The 20,656-nt window shown below is 45.7% G+C and overlaps 1 protein-coding gene across 2 annotated transcripts in view; it reads left to right on the plus strand.

The window, feature by feature from the left end:
* EYA3 (EYA transcriptional coactivator and phosphatase 3) overlaps positions 1-20,656 on the plus strand; it is a 55,881-nt gene that overhangs the window by 31,317 nt on the left and 3,908 nt on the right. Inside the window, exons 7-17 of one of the 2 annotated variants that reach the window (XM_027713603.2) lie at positions 3,832-3,969; positions 8,393-8,475; positions 9,864-10,044; positions 12,496-12,635; positions 14,676-14,759; positions 15,380-15,469; positions 16,834-16,892; positions 17,770-17,927; positions 19,493-19,607; positions 19,960-20,081; positions 20,319-20,419. In XM_027713603.2, coding sequence (XP_027569404.1) covers positions 3,832-3,969; positions 8,393-8,475; positions 9,864-10,044; positions 12,496-12,635; positions 14,676-14,759; positions 15,380-15,469; positions 16,834-16,892; positions 17,770-17,927; positions 19,493-19,607; positions 19,960-20,081; positions 20,319-20,419 — 1,271 coding nt within the window. The remainder of the gene's footprint in view (positions 1-3,831; positions 3,970-8,392; positions 8,476-9,863; positions 10,045-12,495; positions 12,636-14,675; positions 14,760-15,379; positions 15,470-16,833; positions 16,893-17,769; positions 17,928-19,492; positions 19,608-19,959; positions 20,082-20,318; positions 20,420-20,656) is intronic. The other variant, XM_027713605.2, reaches the window with a different exon arrangement.

Raw genomic sequence — 20,656 nt, forward strand, 5'->3', positions numbered from 1 at the left:
GCTGCTGTCCAGCTTCTCATTCCCTAGTCTGTATGAACAGCCAGAGTATTAAAGTGTCGGGCACTGGGGAAAAAAATCCACATGACAATTCCCTCCCACGTATCAAATTTTATAACTGATTATTAAAAATGAACATTTTAACTTCTCTTTTTATTTGCAGTGTTGCCCTGCTTGGTTTCTTATGTAAATATTATATAATGTTGCCAGCTCTCAAAAAATGGAAGGTAGTAAAGGCTGTTTTGTCCCTCAGCACCCAGCTCTGATGAGAGCTTCCTGTGGAGGGAACTGGGGGAGCACTCTGGCTGCCCATGGAAGTGGTGGAGTCACCACTCCTGGAAGTGTTCAAAAAATGTGTGGATATGACACTCGAGGATGTGGTTTAGTGGTGAACATGGTGGTGGTGTTGGGTTAATGGCTGGACTTCATGATCTTAAAGGTCTTTTCCAACTTTAACAGTTCTGTGATTCTAAGTGTCTGTCTCAGGGGCTTGTGGTCATGCTACACAACCAAATGAACTGAGCCTCTTGCAGATTTATCTGTAGTGCTAAAATCTTAGTATCTTGATGTATTTTGATGAATTTTTCTTTAGTTGAAGAATTAGATGTCTTTGAATAATACCAGCTACATTTCTGGCTTTTATTAGCTGCTGACAGCTTTTCTATAGATTACAAAACAATTGATTTGTCATGATATCTTTGAAAGATGTTGTAGAAAAGATAATAAATCCAGACTCAGTTTTGTTAAACATAAGATAAATTACTAATACTGTAATTAGTGATGGTTGCTGGAACATACTCCTCTTCCCTGGGTGCCTGCACTTTGGTTTCAGTACCTTGTTGTGCTGTTTTTTGCTGTATCTGAACAATGGCTGGTGGTTTCCTTTACTTCATTTATTTGGTGTTTCTTGATAGTTTGTTGTGGATGGTGCACTGAAGCTGTTTGTTGTGTTCTCGTGTGCTTTACTGTGTCAAGTGTTGAGTTTTTTAAAGGCAAATATTTGTAAATATGTGGAGTGTTCCAGTGAAGTTGTTCAAAAAAGGTGTTTTAGACTTCTAAAATTGGAGAGAGGGAGTGAGGGTGTAAGGGGGTTTTTTGTGTGTTGTGTGTGTGATGTTTGTTGGTGGCAGTAGTGGCGGCTATATTTGGGAAGACTGTTTTCTTAAATTCAAAGGTTCTGGAATACAGGGATACTCATCTGCTTCAGTGTTATACTCTGTAACACTAGAAATTCTTCTGAAGACCTGGCAAGAGATTTGCGTTTTCTGTTGACTTCAAAGGAACTTTCATCTGTAAAACATCTGAAATGTGATCAGTTACTGAAATGTCTTGGTGTGGATTTTAAGGCCTGTTGTTAAACACCTGAATTTTTAGTGTGAAGTTAAGTGTTAGGAAGATATTAAAAGTCATTATTTCCAGTAATGGAAATCATACTGGAGTGGTACATGCTGAGTCATCCTGAGAAGATGGACCTTGCATGGTGTGTCAGAGAGGTGGAGGGCAGAGGACTGACCGTGCATGCTGCAGAGGGAATTCTGCAAATTGTTTCTGCTCACAATATCTCCAGTGAGCAGGTGAGCCAACAACTTGGTCAGATGTTTTAGCAGCACCAGAAGACCTTTTTTAGAGGTTGGTGTGTACTGTGTGTTTGTTTCTGTGCCAAAAAGAAGGCGCGCAGTGGATTATCTGACTGGAACAAAACAGTGTGAAATTCAAGCAAGCTGACAAACACAAACATAGTCTTGAAATCCCTCCAAGTCAGGACGCTGCATTCAGTGCTCTTGCCAGTTTGTCACCTCTCTTGAAGCTTTAGTGCATTGTTCTGCATGGGGTGCACTTGTGGCCTGGAGAGATTTTATTAAAGAAGTATTAAAATAAGGGTAGTGACATCCAGGCTGCATAAATGTATCTGTAAGTTGGTCTTAGAAACATCACGGATGTGATGGTTTACATTAACTCAAAAAAAACCTACAGGTGATGGGGTGTGCTGTGTGGGGCCTTCCCACGTGTGTAGGCGTGTCCTGTGATATCTGTGACGTGTGGTGCTGCCGTTGGACATGGAGGAGTCTTGTTCCCCTCTCCCGGCTTCTTCTCTGTCATCCTTGAGGCAGTGCTGGCTTACCAGTGCTGTCCTGCAGAATGAGAGGGGAAGGACATGTGCCCCCAGGCCAGGAGTGTGCCTTGCTGTATGGAAAGTAGGACATGTCTGTGGCAGAGAGACAGTCACGGAATGCAGGGGCTGAAAGATTCTGTAACATGTGAGCCGGGTCAGCTCCTGCACTGGCATCCAGCCAGCAGCATCCTTGTGTGAGCATTATCCTCCAGCATTCCCAGTGGGTTTGTGTTTCACCGTCAGGTTATTTGGCACTTCTGTGTGTCCTGTGACCATCACATCGTGTTGCTGTCTGCTCCTTGTCCCTCTTTCTTGTGCTGGAAGGAGCTGCTGGTTACTGTCCCCTATAAAAACTGCTCACCCACTTGGAGATGGTGGCACTCCCTTTCCAGACTAAACAAACACAGCTATTCCCACTCTCCTTAGAGGATCTGTTTCCCATATGTTTTGTCCTGGAGTTTCTGCAATGTATCTACAATCTTTCTTAAATCAGCCTTTCCCTTTTGTTTGCTAATTACTGTGGTTTTGGAGGTTTGAAATGGTAACAAAGATGCAACTTAAGTGTCAAACCGCAGGACTGGCTGTAGAGAGGGGAGTGACATAGGTGTGTGTTGAGATCAGGTATGTAAATAAATCAAAGGGCCATTGCAGAATTTATTTATGACGAAGTGGCAGCAACCTCTTGGAGCTGCTGCTCTTGTCCAGCTCGGTAGAGCAGACCTAGAGCTCATAGTCCATGGCTTGTCCTGCTAGAGCGGGTGGAGGGCTGCAGGTAGCTTCTGCTGCCCTGGTACTGGTTTTGGGGGGTTTAAAAGGGAGGCTGGTCTTCCTGATGGCCCTGAACTCTGTGTCTAGCTCCAAATATCCTTTGTCCCTCTGCTTTGCACACTCCTGCTTGTTTTTAAGCAGAACCTCTCAACCTATTTCTGCTTTCTGACTAGGACAAGGGAGAACTGTCTTTGGCTGTAGATCTGGAAACACTCAAAGGAAAGCCTGAAGAGCCTTGAAAAGCAAGGCCTGAGTTGAGCTGCCTCAGTCAGACACTGTTGGTACCTGTCAGTGCAGTGGCCTTGACCCTAATGTGGCATCTGAGCTGAACCACACTGCTGTGTGTGCCCTGTACACAGAACTACAGTCACTTGGCTCTCTCTGTGCTGTGCCAAGGGTTGTTACACAAGCTTTTCAGAGCAACTGGAAAACTAGAAGAAACATTTAGGAGGTTTTTTTAGCCTTTTTTTTTCTTTTGAGCTCTATATTTGTTTTTGTCAGTCTTTGAAAATTACTGACTTGTGGCTTGTTTTAAAGTACTCCACCCAAAGCCCAGTGAATTAGTGGAAGTGCTGACCTCGACCTTCATAGGTCCCAACTTCAGCCTGGCTGTGTAACAGCTGATGGCACTTGCAGTGCTGTGCAGCTCAGCCTCTGCAGAGGGATTGGCAGGTCCTTCATTCCCACAGGGCAGTGAATCTTAGTGAGACAAACAGATTTTTAGTTGAAAGCTTTACAAATTGGTCTTATTGGTGCTTTTAATTTTCTCTTTTTCAGCCAGTTTTGTCAGCAGCTCTAATCTGTGCACAGCCTCACAGCCAGTGCTTACTATTGCCGAAATTAAACATTCTCCGTCTGTCATTTGTTACTTGCTTTGTGATGAGCTACTCTGAGGTAGCAGCATGCTTTTTGGTCCCAGCGTATTTTTAACTGGTCCAATTTATCTGATTCAGGTGCACTGTGGCCAGGTATGAAACCTGAAAGTGGTTTAATTCAGACTCCATCTACAAGTCAGCACAGTGTTCTTACCTGCACTACAGGGTTAACCACAAGCCAGCCCAGCCCAGCACATTATTCTTATTCCATTGAAGGTAACTTGGCATGGTTTTTATCTGCATCTCTCTCCACCTAACTGAGTCCAGATAGCAAACTAGAGAGGCTTGCACGCTTGTCCTTGGTTTGTGCATGCTTCTTCATGCTTTGCCTCTTCTCTCTTTGTGCCTGTGTGTGTTTGGGTTTGTGTTTGTCTCCTACCCGTGTGTGCACCAGGCTGGCTCGTTGGTGCCATGCTGCTGGGCTGAACAGGGTGAAGAGCAAGTGGGAAGGGGAGAGGAGACTAAATGTTGTGTTCTTGCATGCTTTACTGGGAATGCTCTTGCATTTCTCTTTGTTTGTGGTCTTTAACTTGATGTCAGGAAATACTTGGATTTTTAAACATTTGGTTTTAATTCCTTCTGAAAGTAGGTGGCTCTTGCACATCACACACACACCCCAGGTTGGTAGATCTGCTGGGAAGTGAATTTCTTGTTATAGAACTAGCCTACAAATATTCCAGCTGATGGAAGTTGCACATCTAAGAAGGCAGGTGCTGAATTTCACCACCTTCCACAGCAGTTTTTAGGAGTGAATGTGCCAGATAGCCAAATAATGGAATATTGTTGCTTATGGCAAATATGAACAAATTTATACTTTAATTTTTAGGCTGGATGTTTGCCATTTATGTTTTGGTGATGAATTGTGAAAATTTGTGTATGTCTCTGAAAATTTTAAAAAGCATTTCAGGAATTCTTAATTTGTTTCTTGTGAAATATTGTCATAGAATAATTCAGGGACTTCAGGAGAACTTTAGTTCAGCTCCTGCTCAAAGAGTAGTTGATACTGAATTCAGAGCTGGGTTGCTCAGCTTTATCTAGTTGGGTCTCCAAAACCTCCGAGGATGGAGATTTTGCCAATTCCAGCATCTGACTGTCATTGTGGTGGAACTTTTTTCTTTTGTCAAGTCAGAGCATCCCCTCTTTCACATTGTGACCGTTTCCGTCCTTCTCCAACTGTGCACCTGCAAGAAGAGCCTTACTCTGTAAACTCTGTGCAGGTATGAGCAGGCTGTGCCAGGTCCCCAAAGCCATCTCCTCTCCCAGCTGGACAGTGCCTCTCTGCTGAACTGCCCCTCACAGGGCACATGCTCCATCTCCCTGGCTGCTTTGGTGTCTTTTTGCCAGACCCACTGAATTTTATCAACATATTTCTTGTGCTTGAGGCCACGAACTGAATGGCATCTCCAGATGTGGTCTGATGAGTGCCAAGAAAGGGGGAATAATTCTTAAAATTAGCACTAAGTGGGGTTTAGCATGTCTTTCACTGACAAGAAGGCCATGTGCTGTGTCATGGTACTTGCTCAGCTTGCATTATTGTGACAGTGAATGGCCCAGTGTAACATTTATCCTTAATTTACTTTTCACATTCATACCATGAAGAAAACAATACTGGAAATACTCCCCTCCTTCCAGTGTGACCCTCCTTCCCATATTCTCACCAACAGAATGAATTATCGTGTTTTATAGCCCCTGCTTTAGCTGCCAAGGATCAGGAATGGTTCTGCACAACATGACCCATGGCAGATTTCCCAGTGATGTCCCATGGGGAGCAGATGGATCCCTGGGGATCGTCAGGCCTCGCTCTGCAGAAGAATTATAAAATCACAGAATAATTTGGGTTGGAAGGGACCTTAAAGATTATCCAGTTCCACCCCCTGCCATGGGCAGGGAATCTTCCACTATCCCAGGTTGCTCCAAGCCCCGTCCAACCTGGCCTTGGACACTTCCAGGGATGGGGCAGCCACAGCTTCTCTGGGCAACCTGTGCCAGGGCCTCACCACAGCCACAGGAAGGAATTCCTTCCCAGTATCCCATCTATCCCTGCCCTCTGGCAGTGGGAAACCATTCCCCCTTGTCCTGTCACTCCAGGCCCTTGTACAAAGTCTCCAGCTCTCTTGAAGCACTGGAAAGGCCTGAAAGTGTCCCCAGAGCCTTCTCTTCTGCAAACCGAACAACTCCAGCTTTCTTAGGCTTCCACTGAGATGGAATCCTTCTCTGTAGGAGAAGAATTTTAATCCGTGCTGCTGGGACAATGTGTGATGTGAGGAGTTTCCCTGCAGGCTCCTCTCTGAAGTGTGCAAAAGTCACCCCAACTGTGTAAATGCTGTCACTTTTTGGTAGAACTTGTTGCACACTCGCAGGAAACTTTTCCTCTTTTGGATTCTCATCAAATTAACAAGCAGCCAACCAAGGGATGAGGTCAGTACAGGGGGTGGTGCAAGGGAGGTGGTGGAGAGGAGAAGCTGCAAGGATGAACAGAGTTGCTTTATTTGTATTCCCTGGAATATCTGTCTTTTCTCTCCACTCAAATCATCAGGGTGATACACAGTTGTCCAATGCTACTGACCTATGGGAGGGGAATTTCGGTGCATGGATCTGGTTTTGGCTCTCTTAAAATGACTGAAGCAAAACAGGTTGGGATGAATAAGGCAGGGGAGGTATGGATGTAATGTCTGAGGATGAGGTCTGAAAACGGGGGAGAAAGAGAGAAGAGTCACGGCATCTTCAAGGCAAGATGCCTTGAAGGGAGACCAGAGTTAAAATAAACAATAAAGTTCATATGAGAGAATGCCAAACCTTGGAATCTTTTTTCTATGATTTCTTAACTTCCGTAATCAAGTCTCAGTGGAGAAGCAGTCTCTGCAGAGCACTACAGAGGAGAATCACTTTCTGTTTGCTCTCCAGAACAGTCTTGAGAGCAGTAGTGGAACAATCTATCTTCCAGAGGGTTCCTCTGCCCTGGCTGCATAGCAGGTTTGTTTGGTTAGCAAAGGTCTTTTCTGGAGAGCTGGACTTTGTAGGGGCCTAGGAGGAGACCTTCTCTTGAGGTCATGACAGGCTTAATAGTTTCCATAGGTGTAGCTGGAAGGAGTTTTGTTTGGGAACTACCCCCTGTTCTCGAGCAGTTGCTTACGAGGAGTGTCTGTGACGGGTCCCTTGGCTCTCACAGCTGGGCTTCTTGTAGCTGTGTAGTTACTGTAGGTCCTTGATTGTCTTCATTGCTATTATTGCTGTTCCATGCAGCCTTTTTGCCTTTTTCTAAATGTTCTCCCCCAAAAATTCTCTCCCTTGTATTTTGAACAATGCTGCTCCTATTTATGAGGGGATTCCCAGGGGCTAATTACTTGTTTCTGCTTCCACAGAGATGCCACCCTTCACATTTCTCACCTCCTGTAAATACTGCGTGTTTCTGCACCTCTTTTAAGATATGTTTCTTTTGTTTTCTCATCTTTTTTGAGGCATATTTTGGATCCATTACATTTTCCAGGAGCCACCAGCTGGTATCTGTGCTTGCCATAACACAGCATGCACTGGTTAAGAGTTCATGGTGGGTCTCTTTTCCTGGGGCAGCAGGACCGACGCCTTCGGAAGCTCAAGTTCTTGGGGTGAATTCTGCATGGTGGTATTTGCAGAAAGTGAGGGCTTTTTTTCAGAGTGATGGTAAAGTAGGGGATACTGTGGACTTCTGCAAGTTTTTACATTAGCATCTAAAAGTGATTTTTGGTTTTATTTGTGTGCAGAGGACGGTGGCTTAGAAAAGACAATAATTCTTGGTGGCACCTGGTTTTATACATCCTGGTTTTGTTTGTGCTGATTTCATTATTTGTTGTTATCCTTGAGGGTCCCAAAACCCTGTGTGGCAGAATGTTTAATGGAGTGACCCTGTGGCTGCAAACCCCCAAAATCTGCTAAATAACTTGTTTCCAAATGCTGCTCTAGCAGCCTCTTTTGTATTTTGTGTGAACTGAATGCAGTGACATGAAGGCTATTAAACATTTTCAAGTTCATACTAACAACTACATGTCTGTAAGAATTTGTCCTATGAGCTGTTGACAGATTATTTCAGAAAGTCACATCCAAAAAGCCATTCTAGTCTCACAGGGATGTGGGGAGAGATGTTCACTTTCTCCAGTAGGAAACACTCTTTTTCTACTATTTGAAATACTCCTACTGTTTCCTTAAATTTTTTGATCTAATTAGACTAAATATGCCAAATTCAATGCTGAGAGAATTTTTTTTATCAGAACTGATTAAACACGGTCACATCCTTTTTATTGATTTATTCTGATTCATTTTTAACTGCTACTGATTGAACATCAGAATATGATTGTTGTCTTATCAAAACATAGTAAAAATGTGAAACCTTTTTAATACTACACCAGTTGCTTAGCAGCCATGGAGGGAAAAGGCTTCTGAACCATTTGAAAGGACTTTTTGAAGAGTAAAACAGCTTCTCTGTAAGCCCAGTTGAAATGTAACTGGTGTCAAAATAGACCCCATCTCTTTTTTGGCTATTAGCAGCAGAGTGCTGCTAGAAGCACAAGTGCTTGCACATTTGCCTAGTAAGTATTTATTTCACAACTTCTTGTCTCCTGTGCTTTTCTAGAAGCATTTAATGCAGTAATTCTTAATTTTACAGCATCGACTACAAATGCCAGTCCAGTCTCTACATCGTCAACTGTTGTCAATATTTCCACGTCAGCAGTAGCCAGCATCTCACAGGTAAATCTTCCTTGGTAAATTTATGTGCAGGATCTCTTTCACCTTTGTTTAACACATTACTCAAAATTAACATGGGAACACCAAGTATTTGCATTGCTTCAAATGGAGCACAGTGGTACTGATGCTTCTCCCTTTGACCTTTGCAACAAACTCTCTTCATCCTTTCAAAGCTCTTGCCTCATCTGGAGATTGTGAGGTGAGTCTTCAACTGAGATTTCTGAGAGAGACAGTGTTGGAAGAAACAATAGAACTATTTTGAGGCCTTAACCTACAGGGAGGATTAGGGGTGGATGGTTTTTGGATGCCTTTGTTCTCCCTCAGCAAGAATAGGAAATTAGGTTGTACACAAACCCCCAACCCAGTAAAGTAGGAGGTACATTCTGGTGGTGCTAGAGTAGAATAAAGTCAAACAGCCCTGCAAGCTAGCACAGAGCACTTTCCCGTGCCCGTCACCTCTGTGGGTGATAATACAGCCCTGTCAGTGGTTAACTGCCATTCTGAGTGCTTGGATATACAAAGAAGCCCTTCAGTGTCCAACTTTACAGAAAGAGAATACAGGAAGTGTGGAAAATGCAGTGGATGCACAAAAACACTTCTGTGCTTATACTGTTGCTTTTTAAAGTTCTTTCATTAGCATAAACTTGCTTGGAACTGTAAGAGGAAAAAAAGATTTTTCTTCAGTATTTCAAACCAAGGTATCTGGTTCACAAACCCAGGTTTGTTCTTTGAGGCAATCAGGAGAGCACAATGTGCCGGAACAGTGTGACATGACATTTGGGGTCACTGCTTTTTTTATTATCCGTATCAGAAATTAAAATCCTCAAGCACAGCTCCATGTGCTCAGTGACCTCCTAAATGAATAAATACTTTCATAAATGGACACCTTTTATCACAGCATGCAGAATAATTACTTGATGAAGTCAGGACATGAGTAATGGCTGTTTATCCTGTAGCTCTCGTGGCTGGGGTTGTGCCCTCAGCCAGGGCCTAAGTCTCTTTCTGTCACTGTCAGTACATCTGATATCAGGAAGTAAAATGCAAGACAAAACCACACATTCCAGAGCACAGAGTGCACTGGTACCTTGGCATCCACTTAACTCCCCTACTACTGTCAGATCATTCATTATGAATTCATTTTTGCAGACACTGGAGGCAGAGGAGTGGCTCTGGGATCACTGGCCTCCTCTGCAAAACATGCTTGTATGGGGGTCATTGGGCAGTCAGAGCTCCCAGTCCTTTTTGGGAAATGTCTTACATATGCAGAAAGAAACAGGATAAAGTCAGACTGTGGATTTTCCTTTGACAGGATGTTCTAGCACAAAAGCCATCCTGATTAGAGTGTTTTCTGAAAGAGGTATCCTACCACCACTAACGCTTTCCTCCAACAGGAATATCCTACATACACGATCCTTGGCCAGAGTCAGTACCAGACGTGTTACCCGAGCTCAGGCTTCGGAGTGGTGCCACCAGCAGACAGCAGCACGGACAGCCTGGTGTTGGCCACCACCACGTACCCAGCTGAGAAGGCGACGGCGGCGCCTGCGCGGGCGGCGCAGAGACCCCCCTCGGGTGAGGCTGCAACGGGCTGCAAAGCACCTGTGCCAACAGTGCAGGGGGCAGGCATGGGCAAAACTCCTCTTCGAGAGGTACTTGCGCCATCTTTTCATGCTGGCCCGGACAGGACACTTGCCTGCCTTGTCTCTGGTCTCCCTGGTGTGCAGAGTTATGGTGGGCCAGCCAAACCCATGTATCAGATTCTGAGATACCCACCATGTGCTCTGCATTTCCCAGGGAGAGGAGTGCTAGGGGTGACTTGAAGAGTTGCCAGCAGCAGCTCCCTGGGGACTGGGCCTTCACTTGGGCTACGGGGCAGTTCAGTCTCAGTAGCTCCTGCTGCATCTTTCCCTCCCACAGCCACGTGTTCGGATGACCTGACACAGTAGCCAGGCCCAGTTGTGGGAGTCCTCCAGGACTGCTCCTGCATTTTCAGGAGCTGTGGTTCAGCCATCCCCTCTCACTGTGCTGGTCTCTGACATGCCCAGCAGTACATCCCTTCCTTTCCTCTGCCTCATCATTGCAAACCCTGGTTGAACTGAGAGCTGTTCTACTGTGCTTTGCTGTGAGCACATCTGCATCTGCACAGCAGTCAGTCATGGGCACTTGTCCGGTAGAGAAGATTTTAGCTGATTTTAAGGAAGTAGGAAGTATGTTGAGAAGGTTTGACTGCTTGTTCTAGAGAAGTCACACCTTTGGCCATTCTCACCAATGCTGGGTTTTGTCCCAGCCTCAGGGGTGTTGGCTAAAATTTCTTCTTGAAGAATAGTTTCCTAAGTTAACCAAGGATGAAAGTAAAGACTTAGTGCTTCTTCCAGTGTCTTGTGCAAGGAGTTATGAGATTGTTCCAGTGCTGTTGAGCAGTTTTAAATTGAAATCTGCCTGTTGCAGATTGGAGGGCTGGGGAAAAAAATCCGGATTCCATTCATTTTTGTTGGTGCCCTGAGTCTGACCGGGCTGGAGGTAACTTTGTTCCCAGCAACTGTGCTGGTGCTGTGTTTTGGATTCCTGGCTAAAGCAGTGCTGATAACACAGAGTATTTTGGCTCCTGCTGAACAGTGCTTTTACATGGTCAGGGCTTTCTCCCCTCCACACTCCCCAACAAGCAGGCTTGGGGTGCATGAGAACCTGGAAGGGGTCACAGCTGGGACAGCTGACTAAAGAGATTTTCCATACCATATAGTGTCATGTTCAGCAATAAAAACTGAAGTAGAGGAAGAGGAGGGTGTGTGTGGTTTGGCTGTAGGTGGCTCTTGCTTGGAGAGGGGGTGGTGTCAGCCTGCTGCGGGAGGTGCTGAGCGATTGCCTTTGCAGCACTTTGCCTCCTCCATCTTCCCCGAGTCCACCAGGAGCACCTGAGCTCTGCCAAGTCCTCCAGTTCAGTCATGCACCCTGCAAGCAGGAATGGGTGGCTGCCAGTGAGACAAGCATACAAATCTATAGTCTGGAACTCAGTGAAGTTCCAAACCTCTCTCACGTTTACCTGATGGGATGCTATCGACAGGAGCGACAAACACCATGCTGTGATCTTGTACATCAAGAAGTGTGGGGTTCCAAGCACTTGCCCTCTTTCAGGAAACAGTTACCCTCTAGTTGAGGTGAACAACAGCAGATTTACCCATGAGAATTAGTTCTCATTTGCTGCTGGAAACCAAACCTTAGGAACTGACCTCTCATTTCAAGGCAGTGGGCAAGGAACGGCCCAGTCGTTGATGTTTTCAGTGCCATGTTCTTAGCTCAGGAATTCTCCAAGTTCACCATTTTGCATTAATTTTCCTAGGAACTGCAATGTCTTGTCTTCAAGCCCCAGACTGAATTCAAGCTCTTCCAAGCCCCTTGCCCTCTGCCATCCTGCTACAGGTCTGGTCCTGTTTTGGACCCAGTTAGGCAGGTGTCTGGGATGTTAACTCTTCTGCCTGAGCTGGTAATAAAGGATTCATAGACTGTCATGGTCCTAATACCCTGCACGTCAAAGCAGCAGTTTTTCTGGAGGTGGTGTATTCTTTCCCTGGGAAGGATGTTCTTACAGAACAGCCTCTGTATTCCCGTCAGCCATGGCCGTGCTGCTTGGCCAAGGCTGTGTCTCCAGGACTAACATCATCCCTGTTACTCTTTTATGTTTAATTGTCTATTAAATGAAACAGTTGAAATAAAGCAGTTCCAGGGTAGTGAACTGATGGCAGAGTTCCAGGCCTTAGGATGGAGGGTGCTCTGCTCTGACTTTGCTCTGCAGGCAGTAGCTTTTGCAGTCACTCAGTCCTGGGGGACTGCACTGAGGAGACAGAGCTGTTTTGAAACAATGGGACCAAGAAATCATGTTTTATGTTCTAGTAAGGTTCAACTACTACTGCATCCATATTGCAAGGTAACGTCTTACCTTTTGCAAAGGGAGTTTGTGGCCAGTGCTATATTGGTGTTTGTTTTGAGACATGAGGGGGTGAGAGCTGTGTGATTTCTTTCTTCTAGGAGATGCATCCACAAGTCCTTCATTATCAAGAGCAACAGCAAGTAAAGAGTTAGATGAGCAGGCAAGAAAAAACATCCCTGGGAAGAACAGAGGGAAGAGGAAAGCAGATACCTCCTCTTCACAGGACAGTGAACTGGAGGTAAATAGTAATCTTGTTTTCTTCAGGTCGCATTGCAGAATAGTGTGGTGGTAAAAGTTTTCCTCTCTTTTTTTTCATTCTGTCTCTGTGGAAATGAATGGGGATTATAGAATGATTTGGGTTGGAAGGGTCTTTAAGGGTCATCTAGTCCAACCCCCCTGCCATGAGCAGGGACATCTTCAGCTATCCCAGGTTGCTCCAAGCCCCATCCAACCTGGCCCTGAACACTTCCAGGGATGGGGCAGCCACAACTTCTCTGGGCAACCTTGTGCCAGGGCCTCACCACTTTGATTGTAAAAAATGTCTTCCTTACATCTAGTCTAAATTTACTTTCTTTGCATTTAAAACCATTTCCCCTTGTTCTATCACTACTAAGGCCCTACTAAAAGGTCTGTCCCCCGTGTTCAAACTGCAAGAGAGTAGGTTTAGATTAGATATTAAGAAAAAATTCTTTATTGTGAGGGTGGGGAGGCCCTGGCACAGGTTGCCCACAGAAGCTGTGGCTGCCCCATCCCTGGAAGTGTCCAAGGCCAGGCTGGATGGGGCTTGGAGCAACCTGGGATACCTGGGATACCTGTCCCTGCCCATGGCAGGGGGTTCAGAGTGAGATGATCTTCAAAGTCCCCTTCCAACCCAAACCATTCTATGATGATATGATCTTTCTTATAAACCCCCTGTAAGTGTTGAAAGGCCACAATAGGGTCTCCCCCCAGAGCCTTCTCGAGGCTGAACTGTCTCAGTCTTTCCTCACAGGAAAGATGTTCTGTCCCTCTGATCATTTTTGTTGTCTCCTCTGGACCCACATCAACAGGTCCATGTCTTTCCTGTACTGAGAGATAATTTGGGAAGTTCCCATGAGCCATGTTTTCTGAGAACTAGCTCAAATGAGTTCTCCTTTTGTGCTTGACAAGCATCACTTAAATGGGTCTTGGAATCTTAGTGGTGTCAATGAGGAGACATCTGGGTGTCTCCAGTCTAGCCACATGCTCAGAGCAGGGCTGTCCCCAGCACTGGAGCCATGGCTTTGTCTACCTGAGTCATGAGAACCTCTAAGGCTGGCATCCTGTACCTAGACAGTGAGATCCTGTACCAAGTGATCTTTCCCAAGAGTACTGTGCCAACCAGGGGAAGGAGGTTTTCTGTCTCCAAGTGGAATCTCCCAACCTACAAATTTCCCCTTCTTTTTCCATGGCAGTTTTCCATCTGCCACTACTGAGAAGTATTTGTGTCCATCATCTTTGCAGTTCCCTCTCAAATAGTTGTGGTCTGCTGTTAGATCTCCCTTAGTCTCCTCTTTGCCGAGCTAATCCCTCCCAGCTCCCTCAGCCTCTCCTCTGGGCTGCTGACCATCTTGACAGCCTTTTGCTGGCAGCTCTCCTTTTTCCTCACAGACCCCTGGAACTGGGGATGCAATCTGGGGTAACCTTCCCAGTGCCAAGTAGGGTGAGACAGCACCTTAGCCTGGCACACGTGGCACACTCCAGCACGTAGGTCATCTCATCCATAGGGAGAGAGTGCTGCTGGCTCGTACTTGTGTCCACTCTGCCCTCCAGCTCCTTCAGCCTGGACCAGGTTATTCCACCCCACATGTTGGCCCAGTTCTCCAGTTTATCAAAGTCTCTCTGTACTGACACTGCCATTCCTCAGAGCAGCCCATCACTTTGTGTATAACAAAGATTTGTCTGGCAAACATCAAGGTCATGTACCCGCTGCTCTTCAGATCACTTCTACCTCAGCAGGGCTCTAAAGTTCATTAGCACTCTAAGCTTTTGCTTTTGTAACTACAAAAGCAAGAGAAGCTTTTGACATAGTTTGACCAAGAGAGCTTTAGTCTGAGTATGTACTCCTGTGGCAGTATATAAACTCCACTGCAAAAAATTGCAGAGTTGAATGTGTTCAGCCTGTAAGAGGAGAAGTGGTGTTCATACTTGTTAAAAGCATACTGCAGCTAAGCACAAAATTAACCCTAAAACTGGCTCCTTTACTGTAGTTCAGTGCCTGGAATATCTCAGCTCTGACCTTCTTTTGTTCTCTCTGCAGCGGGTGTTTCTCTGGGACTTGGATGAGACCATCATCATCTTCCATTCACTTCTCACAGGGTCTTACGCTCAAAAATATGGCAAGGTAATACTGTCTTTTCCATGGGAAAAACCCCAAACATTTCTGTCTTGCAGAATTAAATCTTAATCTTGGAAAAGGAACAGAAAAATACATTTAGTTTTAAATATATAGGTGATACTTTTAACTTGTTGGCAGTTTGGGGCAGAGAAAGAATGTTAAATTTGGCTTTATACAGAGCTAGGAGATGGACATCACCAACACTTCCCTTCTGACAATGCAAGTCCTAAAATGTCAAACTGTATCCTCACTGGGAATTACTGAGATCCTGGCAGATAGGGAAAGGAAAGGGGGTTTTCTCCTTCAAAATATATTGTAGATTTTTTAATGTTTTGTTCGTGCTGACTGCGAAAATGCATCAATTCCTCGAAGTGTTTTGTTACATTTTGAGTCAATGAACCAGACTGACATTTGGGTCAATCCACCAGAATGTGGATTTTTCTTTTTTTTCAATTGAGTTGTTTAAATATTAGGGAAATTGTAGTTCACACCATTGATCGTAACTGGAATTACGTCAGGTTTGATATAGAGTGGAAACAGTGCAGTTTAACCGATGAGAGATTTATGACAATTCCCTTCTGCCTGTACCCACAGTGGATTTACTTCTTCTCTTTGTGTTTTGCCAGGATCCAACTCTAGTGATTGGCTCAGGTCTGTCCATGGAGGAGATGATTTTTGAAGTTGCTGATACTCACTTGTTTTTCAATGACTTGGAGGTACTCATGGCAAAGGCAGAACTCTGTGTTACCATGTTTGAATGACACTGTTTGTGAGGGCTCTTGTACTTCAGAGCCTGTTATTGTTGAAACATGACAGTCTGACAAAGCTGAAGTGGTTGTAAGCACAACCAAATCAGAGATGCAGTCTTACCTAAGACACACATTCTGCAGCCTTCTAGTGTCAGGAGCTCTCTCAGGTTCTGCTGGGTTTCTGCTTGAACCCACACAGATAAAAGCAATTATGTCTGCTCTGTCTTGTACTTGCATTCTGGACTGGTGAGTACTTTGCTTCCACTGATCCTCTTTTGAAATAGAGACCAGAGATGTGAGGACGAAATGACCTTGAGGATGTCAGTTCTCAGAGGCTGTGACTAAGCCAAGGACAGAATACAAGAGGTGACATGGGCTGTGTAACAGCTTTGAAGGACGTGCTGCCATAGACAAGTGTGCTGTACACATGGAAGGTCCACAGCACCCTCCCTTTTTCTTTCCTGCAAGCCCCTGCTGCCCTCCCATTGCCACCCTGCTTAGGAAAGCTGAATATGAACACGGAACAGTTAGCTGTAGGTGCATCACTGATGCACATCATGGGAAAACAAGATGATTTTGTTGATGCAAACAGAGACTTAAATGACATTTCCATTGTGGCTGTGACTACTGGCAGCAGTAAACTTTGACAAGGTGGTCATGAGTTACCTCCCTGCCTCAGGGGAAAAAACAACAAAAACCCCTAAGGAAAACACTTGTACTGGAAAGGGAATTGTTGACATGTTAGCTGAGTCTCAGCCACGACATGTGCTGCAGTAGGTGTTGGTTGGTGGGTTAAATCAGTAGGTTAGTGGGTTAAATCAGCTGCATTAAGCACCAGAGTCATGGCAGTGCCACTACACTGCTGTTCCTTCAGGGTTCCTGCTGTGACTCTGCTGACCTGGTGTTGAGAAAATGGAATAGCAATGCTTGACCAGATAATGCAATTTTGGGATATTCTTGGTTTGGTTTGTTTTGCTTTTCTGAAGTGACAGAAGGGTTTCAAATGACAAGTGAACTTTGAGTCCAACCTGTTCAGGGAGTGTCAAAGTTCTCTTTTTGCAGACAGGTCAAGATGTCATATAAACATGCTTTTTTCAGCTCTTTCTGCGTCCTAGTGTGGGCAAGGACCTGTAAGAGCTGGGCAGTAAAAGCCAATACTGGCAGACGGAGCTAGTGGAAGTTCTGTGGGTTTTGTGGAGGTGGTGTGGAATGGCTTGTTGCTGTTGGGAAGCGTGAAGGTGGTTTATATCACAGTTTTTTTAATCCGCAAATTTTAGTATGTTTCTGAATTACCACAGTGTGACTCTATTTTTGTTTTTTTCCTTTAATAGGAGTGTGACCAGGTACACATAGAAGATGTGGCATCTGATGACAATGGCCAAGATCTAAGGTGTTGTACTGACAAATGCAGGAAATGTATTGCTGATGTAATCGGGTGTTGTGGGGACTTGACACCCAGATGGAATTAAGGGAGGGAGGTCAGCTTTGTGCAGAGAATGAAACCTGGCAAACGGTGTTTGTTTACTGGGGGCTGTTTCTTTGAAGACCTACAAAGCATTAAGAGTTTTGAAATTAGATTGTGAATTATATTGTCCACAGTTGAATGCTGCCTCTGTGTTCAATGACATATGAGGAATGGAGAACCTGCACTCCAGATCTCATGATGACAAGGTTGGATGGATCTCTGAGTAACCTGCTCTAGTGAAAGGTGTCCCTGCCTATGGCAGGGGTTTAGAATGAGATAATCTTGAAGGTCTTGTCCAACCTAAACCATTCTGTGAGTCCATGATCATCTGAGAAATGCCTGTCAGGGAGTAAGAAATACAGGGAAAGTGATGAAGCAGGACTTGTTTCCTGCAGTCATAAGCTGGTGAAGCAGCTCATCTGCTTCTGGAGCTGCAACTGTGATGGAAAGGCACAGATGTTGTGTTTAGAGGATACTGTGCTGGAGTTTATCATTGCAGGATGAGAAAGAGGCCAGTAGAAAGGATGCTCCATATCGCAGAGGAGTGAGCAGCCAAAGGGCAAAGGAGAGTTTTGTAGTGGAGAATGTGAAGGGAATTGTATGAGTGTAGCAGTTCAGAGCCAGCAGCAGCTGTAGTTGGATATCAGTGTGTTCCTGTAGGAGCTGGGCTCTGTTCTCCAGGTGCCCTGGTGCCTGTGCAGTTCCTCTCCCAGGTATTTTTTGGCTGCTGTCAGCACTGTTGCAAACGCTGCAGGAGTTCTGCTGTTGTGGCCTAGCTAACACATCTACTTTCCTGCAACAGCAACTACAACTTCTCCACGGATGGGTTCAGTGGCTCAGGAAGCAACACAAACCACAGCTCCTCGGTTGGTGTGCAGGGAGTGGACTGGATGAGGAAACTGGCCTTCCGCTACCGCAGGGTACGCGAGATCTACAACAAATACAAGGCTGATGTTGGAGGTGAGTGTCACCTGCACCGAGGTCTGAACAGATCTTGTAGGGCCAGACTCTGTCCTTCCTCAGAGTTTTGGCTTTTCTGAATGTGTGGACATGAGAAGTAAACCATTCTCCCAGTGCTAACTGGGATCAAATTTCCATGGAATCCAAGAGAGTACATCTTCCAAAACTGAACAGCATGCTAGTGCAGGCTGTGAGTTATCATGGAGATAGGGATGGTCAGTCAGTCCTGGAGCTAACAAAGTTGTAGTGCATATAGTGTCCCTTTGCTAATTTAGTATGAAAGGTTGCCTGGCATTCTGCTCAGGACAGGTCTGAATGACTCACTTGCCCTTCTTCTCAGGAGGTGTCATTCATGTCTTCACAAAGTCTGCTTTTTGTCATGTCATTGTCAGGAAACACAGTGGTCACCTCTGGGCTGTTGGGTCCACGGTCTGACATGACATCTCTATCTTTTCACAGTATCACTTAAAACCTTTCAGTTTTGCTTCCTTTCCAGCTCCAAAGCAGTCATAATGATGCAAACCACAGTGAGCAAATGAAGTTGAGTTTTCTGTTTAGTCTGAATCTTGGCATTGCTGTCCCTGGAAAAGGGATGTTGCTGGAGCAGCTCACCCTGCAGGGTGACTCGGCCTGGTGGGTTGTGGATTTGGGTACCCTTTGCCTACACAAAAAAAACACTTGACAGATCATTTTCTTGGACAAATGTTCTAAAAACCAGGTGTTCAAAACTACAGCTTTCAGCCCGTCAGTGTAAGTCTGCAGTTCAGTGTGCTGGAGCTACCTGATTTCTGGCAGGGATCAGACCATGATTCTGTATTTTGCATGTGGGAAACCTGGATGCAGAATTTTTCAGGACCTGTGTAAAGCCCCATGGTAAAGCAGCTGTGGGTGCAGCCTGCTGTGGGTCCTTCCATGGCCTCAGTGCAGGGGACTGGTGCACTACAGGACTGGAATGAGGGAGCTCGTACGTCACGGCTGGAAGGGAGGTGCAGGTTCCATGTGCTCCTTTCTTGTTGTGTTTACTGATAGCAGCAAGTTTGACTGTATGGACTGCATTTCTGGCTGCTTTTAATTCAAAACTGGAGGCTTGGAGAAAAGTATATCGAAAAGAGATTACAAACAAGGGAATAAAAAAAAAAGGAGGGCAGTTTAAAAAAGATACATAAAAGGGGTTAAAGTGGAAAGGGTCCTTGGGAAGAATGATGTCAGAGGGGGTGACTGGAGGAGTTCTTTCCCCTGCTCTATGGCCTTGGACCCCTGCTGCTGTGAGTGCTTTGTATGAGAGAAGTGCATTTGATTGCCTGTATCCTGAGAAATCTTTGAAATAATCGGAGAAAAGCATCTGCCCAGTTCCCCACAGTCAGACTCCTGGATGGATGTCTGGGCTCATCCATGTCACTGGAAGCTGGTTTCTCTTGCTGCTTCAAGACAGACAGTCCAGCTTCCAGAGGCCTTCAGTTCTGTGTTATTTATTGCAGAGCAGGCAGCTGGTGCATTGGGGGACAGCTCTCTCCGTGTCAGACTTGCCAGCTCAGCTGGGCAAACACATGTTCCTTACCTTCCAGGCCTGCTTAGCCCGCAGAAGAGGGAAGCTCTCCAGCGACTGAGGACTGATATAGAAGTGCTAACAGATTCCTGGCTAGAAACTGCATTAAAGTCCCTGCTGCTCATCCAGTCCAGGTATGGAACCTGGAAGTGCGTGCGTGGCTTTCGCAGCCCTTGGGTTCACGTGCAGCACTGCTGCTGAGAGGCAAAGTGTCTGACTGCAAGAACTCCATCCCTGAGCACCCTTTAGGATTTCTTTGCTGCAACACCTGTAGTTAGGAAGGTCCCCATGCTCACCAAATCACTTTTCTGCCAGAGAATTCTTCCAGAAGTAAACAAGCAAAAATCATGAAACTTTGGCCTAAAAAGCCTCCTGAGAGCAGGACAGCAAAGCATGTGGCACTTGGGAAAGCCGAGCAGGCTGCCTGGAGCAGCTGTGGCACCGGTGGCTACAGATGTGCAGTAACAAGTGTTTTTCTTCTTTTAGAAAAAACTGTGAGAACATCCTGATCACAACCACCCAACTGATGCCAGCTCTTGCCAAAGTTCTCCTGTATGGATTGGGCGAAGTGTTTCCCATTGAAAATATTTATAGTGCTACAAAAATAGGTAAGGGGTTGTGCCAAGTCTCTGGCACTGCAGCGTGTGCTGGGGATTAGCAGGGAGTTTTACATGGGAAGTGCCATTTCATGCTGTGGTCCAGCTGGTCATGGCTTCTGGCTCAGGAGCTAAACTGGGTGTTATCCCCTCCCAGTAAGACAAGAATGTGTTTCTGGAAGGAAGAGACCTGTTCAGACTCCCATTTCTCTCTGCCTAAGGCTCCTCAGCACTGGGTTGTGTTGGCAGGTAAAGAGAGCTGCTTCGAGAGGATCGTGTCGCGGTTTGGGAAGAAGGTCACCTACGTGGTGATCGGGGACGGGCGCGACGAGGAGGTGGCAGCCAAGCAGGTGGGTCTGAGTGCAGAGGTGGCTGGGGGGCAATACAAAGGGAAGTCACTGCAGCAGGCTTTGCCTGCAGGGACTCTTGTTCCAAGGCTGAACAATTCAGGCTGGGGCAGCCAGGGGCAAGAGATCTTCCACATGTTAAGATGGGCTGTTTTCTGGCTCTTGGGGGTTTAAAGTTTCTGTTTTACTGCTGTTTACGATTACATGCGTCCCTGTAAGCAGTGTCTTGGTGTAGCACAT

The sequence above is a fragment of the Pipra filicauda genome, unplaced genomic scaffold (assembly GCF_003945595.2).
Source record: "Pipra filicauda isolate LSUMZ 115617 unplaced genomic scaffold, ASM394559v2 scaffold431_size579624_pilon, whole genome shotgun sequence".
Lineage (NCBI taxonomy): Eukaryota > Metazoa > Chordata > Aves > Passeriformes > Pipridae > Pipra > Pipra filicauda.